This window comes from Haliotis rubra, unplaced genomic scaffold (genome assembly GCF_003918875.1).
Source record: "Haliotis rubra isolate DU_JTF1 unplaced genomic scaffold, ASM391887v1 Scf3, whole genome shotgun sequence".
Taxonomy (NCBI): Eukaryota; Metazoa; Mollusca; class Gastropoda; order Lepetellida; family Haliotidae; genus Haliotis; species Haliotis rubra.
In genome coordinates this window covers 5,627,619-5,639,301 of record NW_025766968.1, presented here as the reverse complement: position 1 = coordinate 5,639,301, position 11,683 = coordinate 5,627,619, and the positions used below count along the sequence as shown (strand labels likewise).

General features: G+C 41.8%; 1 protein-coding gene and 1 long non-coding RNA gene across 3 annotated transcripts in view; both read right to left on the bottom strand.

Moving 5' to 3' along the window:
* LOC124282459 lies at nucleotides 1–3,104 on the bottom strand. The gene is made up of 2 exons (XR_006900160.1): nucleotides 2,866–3,104; nucleotides 1–364 (listed from the first exon to the last, which is right to left on the bottom strand). It is a non-coding gene; the product is annotated as an uncharacterized LOC124282459 (long non-coding RNA).
* A 5,995-nt stretch (nucleotides 3,105–9,099) lies between these two features.
* LOC124282458 overlaps nucleotides 9,100–11,683 on the bottom strand; it is an 80,350-nt gene continuing 77,766 nt past the window's right edge. For both annotated transcript variants that reach the window (XM_046718445.1, XM_046718447.1), the window contains 2 exons: nucleotides 10,104–10,243; nucleotides 9,100–9,234 (listed from right to left, as the gene is read on the bottom strand). In XM_046718445.1, coding sequence (XP_046574401.1) covers nucleotides 9,217–9,234; nucleotides 10,104–10,243 — 158 coding nt within the window. In that variant the 3' untranslated portion in view covers nucleotides 9,100–9,216. The remainder of the gene's footprint in view (nucleotides 9,235–10,103; nucleotides 10,244–11,683) is intronic.

Sequence of the window (11,683 nt, the reverse complement as noted above, 5' to 3'; positions counted from 1 at the left end):
TGATGTTTTAGAGATCCAGAAGATTTTTATTTAAGACTATGCACGTTAAAAGCAATTTAAAAAGTAAGTTTGCAACCAAATCCATTAAAAAATGACACAAGTAGGTGAATAAGTTTAAGAATTCAAATTAGCATGGCACTGAAAATTAAAGACTACCAATACAAAATACATTTTTTCGGTTAAAAACCTGTCTACAAAAGGCAATAAAAATAAGTAGACGAATCACAGATTTATATACCAGTTACCAGAAAGAGATATCACTATACACAAGAAGACACAACAAAGATTTGGAATGTAAAAATATTTTAAGTTTAACAACACCAAATGACCCACATTTTCAAAAAGATGATATGAAATACTATAGCTTGGCATGAAATGCATGTGGACCCAGTTTTTTGTAAATATCTCTTCATCCAATCGATCTCAAACTGTGCAAGTGGATGTTTTGTCAGACAACCTAATCACATTGTAAATCACCGATTTTATGCATTTGTATTATAGAATCTGTCTATGTAACTGTCAAAAAAATAAACAGCAGAAGACAGACGGCTTGCAGAGGGAGGGAGCCAATGACCTGTAACAGCGGCAGTGTTAGGTCATAATGGTCAACGTTCGTCAATGTAGGTCAGCTATGCACGAGACAGGTATGAAGAGGTGTCACAGGTCGTGAATAAGGTAAGGTGGGTGCCAACTGTTAACCATCATACGGAGTTTGTTTCTCTGAGTTGTTCAACATTAACCACAAAACCCATTAGTGAGAATTATTCTGTAGGTTAAAATCTTTAAATTTGTAATGTTAATGTCATATTTTGTTTATGCAGTACCTAAGTGGAAATGCATTTAAAAAACACAGAAAGTATATTTACACTAAATCATTAATCGGACCACCTATGGTTAGAACTCAACAACTGTTAAAGCCCGGTTCCCTCAGACACAAGCACACACAATCATGCACACTCATTGAAGAAAAGATAGAATGAAGACAAAAGTGTTATGTTTTGATATGGTTCACATTCCAAATTAAGCAATGCATTTCTAATAGCTTTAAGCATATAGATAGTTAATATTTATATTTTCATGATAATTTTATGTGAAATGAGTGTTTCATGTTACACTATAAGTCGTTGGAATTAGTCAGTGCTGTCATTGTTAAAAGAAGTCATATTTCTTTGAGCATATCTGGCTGGATACTATTATTATCTGTAAATATAATAACAGTATTAAACTTCATCAAGTTCACTCCATTCTCTTCCACAGAGAGTCATCAGTGTCCAGACGAATGACAACTGGATTAACTGTTTGCTCCTTCAAAGCCATCTTTGAGCCAGTACTCTTTCTCCACCTTCTTGACATGTTCAACACATGCATGCCAGCGTGCAATGTCAATGTCACATATAGCAGTGTTGACAATGTGCTTGACATCATTCAACTTGAATGATTGATTTTTCGGGCCACTGTACTTTTAAAGGTCTCCCCAGATAAGTTCGATTGGGTTGAGATCACAGTGGTGCGGTGGTAATCTCAAGACCTTATGGCGTGTTGGGTAGCATGTTGTCAATATTATATATGTGGGTGGAGGTTTGTTAGGTTTAATCAAAGAATACAACTGTGGTTTAGTGGCCTTAATTGAAAATTGTATATTGTTATTTGTTAGCCATTACTGCATATCTGACTTCCATGTATTGGAAGTTGGGCACCTATTGTTTGGATCTCGAACACTGTGATAGGGAGCATTGTCCATGACAACAAGACTTTTGTAAGGCAGAGCTGGCAACAATTGTTCCTCAACATACTGTGTGAAAACCGTTGAGTTCATTTCTGTATGATAGTCCCTACCATCTGTGCTCTTTGACCGAAATACCAGATCACACCCAGGTAGGAATCCACGGTGGGAACCTGCATGAAGAACGATTAAACGTTCACCTTTGCCTGTTGGTATTTTCCTACCATCACTGGGATCAGTGGGTAGCCACTGTCTGGCAGCAGTATGGTTTGCATTGACCCAGGTATCATCCAGATATATGGGTTCGAACCCATCCTCTCTTGCCTGCTTAATTTCTCTCAGATAGTTACACCTTATTTTCACAATATCAGATCTCTCACACATTACAAGTTTCTGGTTTGCTACCTTCTTGTACTTGTCCAAATTTGAGCAGTAGTTTGCTTAGCATAAACCTAGAAACATTAATGTCGTGATCCTCTGCAAGGATGTGTTTTAACTTTCTTGTGGCAAGGTGTTCATTTCTAGCAAATAGCCCGCGAATGACATCTCTGATGACCCTGATGTCAAAAGAATCTAACTTTGGATGCCTACCTTTTTGTACAAGGTTTTGTTTATTGGTTGTTGGTTTATTTTTCACAATTTTTAGCACGATGTTCTTTTCATGCCAAGAGCAAAAGTTTATGCGTTTCATGTAATCCGACACCTTATAAATCGGTTTGCTACGTTTGCTTTCTTTAAAAAAAAAATTCAACACATTTCTAATTAAACGTTTAGCATCATCTGAATAAGCTTTCATGATGACAGCTAGAAGTAGTCAATGTGAATGATCCAAACGGTCTATCACTGTGCAGTGCACAGGTAACTATCATGAACTGCACGTGCATTTACCTTTATGACCCAACACTGCCGCTGTTACAGGTCATTGGCTCCCTCCCTCTGCAAGCAGTCTGCGTTCTGCTGTTTATTTTGTTGACAGTTACATAGACAGACTCTTTAATACAAATGCATAAAATCGGTGATTACAATGTGATTAGGTTGTCTGACAAAACATCCACTTGCACAGTTTGAGATCGATTGGGTCATTGGATGAAGAGATATTTACAAAAAACGGGTCCACATGCATTTCATGCCAAACTATATACCCTGTGATGGAATAATCAATAGCCAAAGAAGACATGCTTGACTGTGATTCTGTCATGACAAGGGATACAGAATGGAAGATCTTCATCCATCCGTTTGTAACCACTTTTTGGGATAAATGGTGTGTCAATTTCCTTGAATGCAGCAAGTGAATAGTCATTATTATTCTCATTGTGCTTTCTGGGCTTCAGCACCTTCCGCATCCCCAGAAACACCACCACAACCACCACCACCAGAAACAGCAACAGGATACTGATTAAGCTGCAACAAAAAGAGCCTCACATTAGATAATGTAATTTTCTGAATAAAATTGATATTTTATATTTATCATGACTCATGCTTTTTTGCTTGTCTTCTTCTTCTTCTTGCGAACATAGTGGAACACTTGTATCTCCCTAATTGAAGCTCCCTTCAATGTAAAATCACTAATTAGTACACACCAAGAGTTGCTTCCCTTTCCGAAATGCACGGGAAAGGAGGCGCCACCTCTTCCCACATGCTTCACTCTCTCCTGTTTAACGAGCCCAACACTTGAATTTACAGGGAAATCCAAAGTGTTATGTGGGGAGGATGGGAGGGCTTACCTCATGAGTCAGGATAAGTATAAAATATCAATTTTATTCAGAAAATTACATATTTTTCCTTATCCTGACTCATGCTCTTTTGCTTGTAGAATCCTACGGAAACGGAGGTGGGACACAGAATACTTTGGATTTAAATAATTAGTGATTTATATATGTAATAACCCCCTACGGGAACTTCATAATGGCACTGCAAATAAGATAATTCCTGCTGCTATAATACATAAGTTCTACCAGCTGCCATAGATGGGGGTACTACAATATTTAGATAATATGATAATAATAATAATAATAGTATAAAAGCGACTCCAAAGTGGAGAAGCGACCCAATGTACATGTAACATCAGTACTGGGCTTAAGACTAATGTAGACTTAAGATATGTATATAATTAGCACAAAACTCTGTAGAGTTATAAGCTAGATAATACTGGTATGATATATACAGAATAATCTTGTGAGACTATGTCTCATCGTCTACGAGGGACTGTCAACTGCTGTGCGAGGACCATGGGACCGAAATGGTGAATACCTGAGACGTCCTCAGTGGTGATATCTCTCAGATAGTGGTTAGCAAACACCATGTCGGATTTTCCAAAAGCAGCCCTCCATAATGGTATTCAACGAGCAATTTCCGTGTAGAGCGAGTGTCGAAGCCAGTGCTCTGATTTCATTTGGATTAGATGCTCTTGGAGGGTCGAGTCCTGCAGCCTTGTAGGCACGAAGTATGACAGTTCTGATCCATATCGATATCGTGGTACGAGAGACTTCGGTCTGAGTCGCTGTCGATAGAGGGGTGAATAACCGCTTGAGTTGTCGTCGCCTCGTTTTGGATCGTTGTAGATAGATTCTGAGTGCTCTCACTGGGCATAATGATAGGTCAAGCGTATCATGAGGTCCGAGAATTGAGGAAAGTGCAGGGACATGGAATAATCTGTCTGGTTGACCTGGCAATTGATTCTTGGTGATAAAGTCCCATCGCAGTCCCATACGCACTATGTTTTGATTGTCATCGAAACGTGTTCTCTCATAATCTAGAGTGTGAATTTCTGACATCCTGGCTGCCATTGCTAGGGATAACAGGAACAATGTTTTCTGTGTCAGAAATTCAAACGATGCTGATTCCAGTGGTTCATAGGCCTCACTTGTGAGGTGTTGGAGCACTACATTTAGATCCCATGCTGGAGCGCGAAATCTGTTTCTGATCCTCCAATTGGAATGAACGTAGTAAGGCCAGTAACTCTGGCGTTTTCGTTAGCTTGACACCCGTTCTCATAGTTATCACAGAACTTAGAGCTGCAAAATATGTTGACAATGTTGAGCCTTTTAGACGTTTAGTTTGTCGTAGGTAACAAAGGTAGTCAGCCACTTGTGGATGAGTAGCATTTCTAGCTGTAAATCCCTTTTTAACAGCGTATGTTTCAAAACTGTGCTACTTGTCGTCATACAAGTTGCTTGGCATGAAGATTGCGATAAAGCAAAAGCGTGACTGCTTTCGCGCTCTGGCTGAATAACCTCTCTTGTTTAGACACACTTTAATACAGTCCATACGTGAAGTTGGAATGCTTCTGGGTTTCCGCGCGCTTGTTTGGTGTGAGGATGTACTAGTAGATTCGAGCGCTTTGGTAGTTGTAGTGTTGGTTGTCTGATTTCTTGAATTAGAATGGGAAACCACGTCCTCGCTGGCCAGTAGGGCGCGACCAAAATCAGTTGGAGGCTCTGCGTTTGTCTGATTTTCTGTAACACCTTTGGAATTAGCGCTGGCGGCGGAACCGCGTACGCGTTGAGGTTTCGTTGAGGTTGACGATAGGTTTCGTTACTCTTGTGAACAACCAGGGGGCCGATGATATTCGAAATGACAGTACTCTCCATTGGTAATGCAGCCCGTCTAGTGTAAACCGTAGGTATTTCCTGGATTCGGGATGTATCGGGATATGTAGATAAGCATCCTGCAGACCTATACTGGCCATGTAGTCCATGGGACGAACTAGGTGCAGTAGTTGAGGTAGATGTATCATGCGAAACGTTGGCGGTTTGCGTAGATAATCTCTGTTGAACGTGCTCATGCTGTAGATGAGTCGGAACTTTTCCTTGGAGTTTTTCTTGGGCACTAGGAAAACTGGGGAGTAGAAGCCTGGTTCGATGTTTACTTGATCCAGTACTTCTATGGCCTGCTTGGTTAGGAGAGATGAAACAGCTTCGTAACTTTGGTAGTTGTTGGGCCTGGAAGTCGAACTTGTGAGGGTTGACTGTAGCCGGGCGTGGCCTGTAGTTGGATTCGATATCCCTGTTGTAGGATGTTGGAGACATATGGATCCTGTAGAATTCCCCAGTTCTCCCAGTGCAGTTGAAGGCGCCCACCCACTTGTGATGGTTGTACTGGAACAGCTGGGGTGGAAGACTCCAGTCGTTCGAACCCGTCTTTCATCGTTTATAGTTGCGAGGAGCCTCTGGGTGCCCTGCCTCTTCCAGATCCTCCCCTGCAGTTGCCGTATGGGCTTACTTTAAAAGAATCTTTTCTCCTCTTGAACCGCCATCTTCCTGTCCGTGCTTTCTGTAAGCCATTAAACTTTGATCTTCCTGAATATCTCTGTGATGTCTGCCTGATGCGCTAGCTAGCGTGTCCATCGACTTTATCATAAGGACTTCCCTTGAATCCTTGGTGACTTCTTTAGAGACTTTATCTATTCCTCCAGCGAAGATTGACGCGTGAGACAACGAGGCTGTGTAGAGTGAAGATGTGAACTGTTCACCCCAACTGCAGGAAGCGAGGAGACCTTGACGACGAGCCAGAGTTAGCGCGCGAGGAGACTGATGTAAGATGATCCGTTAAAAACTGCTGGTCCTTCTTCTGCATAAGGAGGGCGAGTATATCATTCTGTCGTCTTCTGATGTAGAATCTCGAAATCTGGTGATGAGAGTTTCATTAATCGTTCTTGATCTTTTAAGGCCGAAGAACATTCTTCTTGTCATGGTTTCGATCTGAACCAGCTTGCGGTCGTCTATCTTGTACGTCTTAGTCTTGGCATCGTTGATGACTTTGAAGTTATCGTCGATTTCTTGTGCCCTGAAAAATGGGTCAATATTATGGGCTGAGAACTTTTTGGCGTTGAACTGTGGTAAGTGCGGCACCTGGGCTTTAGTGGCTTTATGGAAGGCTGTGTCCAGATTCTGTGGGACCGTTGTTATCGGGTCGATCGGAGGTAGGGAGATCGACATGGAGAACGGCCTGGCGAGCTGCGTCTGTATGGTGACCTTCGCGAAGCTCTTGGGGAATCCCTTGTTGACCTTCTAGACGAAAATGACTTGGAGCCTGTAACTGGTGCCCTTCGCGAAGACCTTCGCGAAGCTTCATCTGAGTCCGGTCCTGGGGAGTGACGACTTGACCTTCGCTAAGGCTGGGGGTCCGAGTCAGAGTCCGGGGATGAGAGGATCTTCCTTCGCGAACCTCTTCGTGAGCATTGATCATCGGAGTCCGAGGTAGGTGACGATCTAGATGTCCTTCGCGAAGGCTTTCGCGACGGCGAGCGCGAACGCTGAACATCTGGGTCCTTCGCAGAGGTGGGCTGTGACGTCCTTCGCGCAGGTGGGTTCCTCAGCGATGACTTGGTAGCAGCCGCTACGTTGACGGGGAGTCCCTCTGGGGTGACGTCTACGTTGGAGCCTTCGCTCAGGCTCAGGCTCTGGGCTGGTTGTCTCTCCAGTCCGTAGCGGTCTTCCATCATCTTCATAATCTGAAGAACCAGGTCGTCTGGGACGGTCCGCGAAGATGTAGTTGCTGCCCTATCTGCGTTGGTAGCGACGGGACCCTCAGGAAGATCGTCAGACATCAGCGTTAGTACATCAAGCTGTGTGTAGATCTGCGCTGACGTCAGTGTTGCCGACACTGGTCGTTTCTCGTGATGCACATCAGGTATGATGATCGGCTGATCATCATACAGGCCCAGTTCTGCGGCGGGAACAATCTCAGCTGAGAAAGTCCTTGTAGACTTCTGGCCGATTTCCCCTTGGAGGTAGACGCTGCCCTGGGGGTGCGGAGTCTGCGTTGAGTTGGAAGTAGAAGCCCTCTTAGTCTTCGGCTGCGACGAAGGGATGTCTGGGGATGCAGGACGCTTCTTGGAGACGGCGGACAGCATCCCACGCCTCTCCTCGGGTAACTCTAGCGAACACCAGGACGGGAGGGTCAGTCCGACAGCAGTTGACTGGCGAGGGGTTCAGATGTATCAGCCATGGCTAGACTCTGCTTATGTGACCTATCTGCTGCGCGTCTCAAAACGCAAAGTAAATATTTGTTAAAACCAGAATTAGACAAATTATTACAGTAACTGCAATGTGAAGAAAATGAACATGGTGCAGTACAGCTAGGGCATATTAAATGCGGATCAGCAGCAGAAAAAAGTAACCTGCAAACAGTACAGATTTTCATCAACGTAAACTACTGAACAATCATGGCGTCCCGTGAATAAACAGCAGAAATACGAATAAATATCAATACATAATGTTGAAGGATACTAGCTAAACCTCTATAGATGACTAAAAGAGGTAACTAAATAAGAATAATCAAAGGATATAGTGTGTAGGGAGACACAGGCCCTCTCACATCCTGCTCACTGGGCGGAGAAGGAGAGAGTGAAGCATGTGGGAAGAGGTGGCGCCTCCTTTCCCTCGCATTTCGGAAAGGGAAGCAACTCTTGGTGAGTACTAATTAGTGATTTTACATTGAAGGGAGCTTCAATTAGGGAGATACAAGTGTTCCACTATGTTCGCAAGAAGAAGAAGACAAGCAAAAGAGCATGAGTCAGGATAAGGAAAAATTATAGACTTCTTCACCAGCCTGATAAGCTACCATGTAGTACAAAAAGCATGTGCTTACACTTTGAACTTCAATAAAAGCATTTATAAGAGATATATTGAGGTTCTTGTGAAATGTTTCTCTATTTTACTGGTGACAGTAGTCAGAACGCACTGTTCTTCACAAAAACGATTTTATCCAATCACACACAATCACTAGTACAATGTTTATAGAAGTGAAAAAAATGTTATATTTAGTTTTGTGGCATTAGCGTGTTTTACTTGTGTCAGACCAAACGCTTACGCCGTATTGTCAAGTTGTTAAAATATATTCGCATCAAAATACAAGTATCTTAACAAATTAACGTTTAGGAAACTACAGTTAATATAGATAACAAATGAGATTAAATTATCAGTCATTTGGTCTCCTTTGGAAATATCATGAGTAAAAAGTTTAAAAGTGAGAACTGTAAAACAATTGATTCTTTTATTGTAAAATTGCAGTCAGAAACAGAGGTTCCATCTGCTAGTTCAACTAACACGAATTCCAATAACTGTTTTTCGTGCTCTGTCAAGGAAGAAGGTGCAACTTGTAAGACTTCACTAGCATCAAATTCACCAAAACTATCTTACAGTTTCTCTGGTACTGATATTGGCTTGTACAGAGAAAGTGAACTAAAATCAGAACAAATTCGTTCTACTCTCCTGAAACATTTACATTCAACAGATGTAAGGGCTGACAAAACACTAAAATATCCTTAAATGGAAATTAGAGGTGTAAAACAGAAAATTAATCCAACACATCTTGATATCAATGATTGGCTGAGATATTCTCCTTCAAAAGATGGCGTCGTTTGCTCACCATGTGCTCTTTTTGCTCATTATTATTCTCATTGTGCTTCCTGGACTTCAGCACCCCCAGAAACACCACCACCACCACCACCACAACCAGAAACACCAGCCCTCCCGGCACCAGGATACTGATTAAGATTGTAGTAGGCCCTGCAACAAAAAGAGCCTCACATTAGACATATAGACTTCTTCACCAACCTTATAAGCTACCATGTAGTACAAAAAGCATGTGCTTACACTTTGAACTTCAATAAAAGCATTTATAAGAGATATATTGAGGTTCTTGTGAAATGTTTCTCTATTTTACTGGTGACAGTAGTCAGAATGCACTGTTCTTCACAAAAACGATTTTATCCAATCACACACAATCACTAGTACAATGTTTATAGAAGTGAAAAAAATGTTATATTTAGTTTTGTGGCATTAGCGTGTTTTACTTGTGTCAGACCAAACGCTTACGCCGTATTGTCAAGTTGTTAAAATATATTCGCATCAAAATACAAGTATCTTAACAAATTAACGTTTAGGAAACTACAGTTAATATAGATAACAAATGAGATTAAATTATCAGTCATTTGGTCTCCTTTGGAAATATCATGAGTAAAAAGTTTAAAAGTGAGAACTGTAAAACAATTGATTCTTTTATTGTAAAATTGCAGTCAGAAACAGAGGTTCCATCTGCTAGTTCAACTAACACGAATTCCAATAACTGTTTTTAGGTGCTCTGTCAAGGGAAGAAGGTGCAACTTGTAAGACTTCACTAGCATCAAATTCACCAAAACTATCTTACAGTTTCTCTGGTACTGATATTGGCTTGTACAGAGAAAGTGAACTAAAATCAGAACAAATTCGTTCTACTCTCCTGAAACATTTACATTCAACAGATGTAAGGGCTGACAAAACACTAAAATATCCTTAAATGGAAATTAGAGGTGTAAAACAGAAAATTAATCCAACACATCTTGATATCAATGATTGGCTGAGATATTCTCCTTCAAAAGATGGCGTCGTTTGCTCACCATGTGCTCTTTTTGCTCATTATTATTCTCATTGTGCTTCCTGGACTTCAGCACCCCCAGAAACACCACCACCACCACCACCACAACCAGAAACACCAGCCCTCCCGGCACCAGGATACTGATTAAGATTGTAGTAGGCCCTGCAACAAAAAGAGCCTCACATTAGACATATAGACTTCTTCACCAACCTTATAAGCTACCATGTAGTACAAAAAGCATGTGCTTACACTTTGAACTTCAATAAAAGCATTTATAAGAGATATATTGAGGTTCTTGTGAAATGTTTCTCTATTTTACTGGTGACAGTCGTCAGAATGCACTGTTCTTCACGAAAACGATTTTATCCAATCACACACAATCACTTGTACAATGTTTATAGAAGTGAAAAATATGTAATTTTCTGAATAAAATTGATATTTTATACTTATCCTGACTCATGCTCTTTTGCTTGTCTCCTTCCTCTTGCGAACGCTAGGGGAACACTTGTATCTCCTATTGAAGCTCCCTTCAATAAAAACAGACGTAAAATCCCTACTCACAACGAGTTATCTGTGTGGCCGTTTTGGCGGGAAAGCAACGACACCGTACTCCCATGCGTCACTCTCTCCGAATTATGAGACCAACACTTTAATTTACAGGGAAATCCAAAGTGTCTAGCGGGAGGTTGGGAGGGCTTACCTCATGAGTCAGGATAAGTATAAAATATCAATTTTATTCAGAAAATTACATATTTTTCCTTATCCTGACTCATGCTCTTTTGCTTGTAGAATCCGACGGATTTGGTGGTGGGTCAAGCTACTTCTGGATTTCATGTAGTGATTTACGTCTTGCATACCCCTATGGGAACTTCATGGTAGCACTTCTTTTACTGCTAGGCTCTGCTGCTGCTGTAACCCTTCACTTCCAGCTTTCTCTGATGGGGGGACCACAATTGTTAACTTTTGGTACTTGCTTCTGTTAACATTTCATGTGGATTTTGCAACTCCATCTCTTGATGCGAGCATCAAGTGGAGAAGCGACCCTTTCCTGTGTGCAGTATGTCCTTACAAGTACTGGGTCATATCACTTATGCTAGTCTGTCCTAGACGTGCATATAGACTCTAAAGCTGAAATCTCCAGAGTGTAGGCTTTTGCAAGTCATGTGATAAAAGGGGCGAGACTCCGTCTCAGCGCCTTTGTGGGGCTGTCAATTGTTGTGTTACAACAAGTGGGCCGAAATGGTGAATGCCAGAGCCGTCCTCGGTGGCAATGTCCCTCAGGTAGTGGTTGGCAAACACCATGTCCCATTTCCAGAAGCAGCCCTCCATTATCGTCTAGATAGAGCGATTCCCATGTAGAGCGAGCGTTGACGCCAGAGCTCTAACTTCATGTGGGTTGGAGGCTCTTGGAGGATCAAATCCTGCTGCTTTGTAGGCCCGTAGTATGACAGTTCTGATCCAGATTGATATCTTAGTGTGGAAGACCTCCGTCTGTGTCGCTGTCGATATCGAGACGAAAAGACGCTTGAATTTCCGTCTCCTGGACCTGGATCTTTGTAGGTAGACTTTCAATGCTCTCACTGGGCACAAGGATAGGTCCTG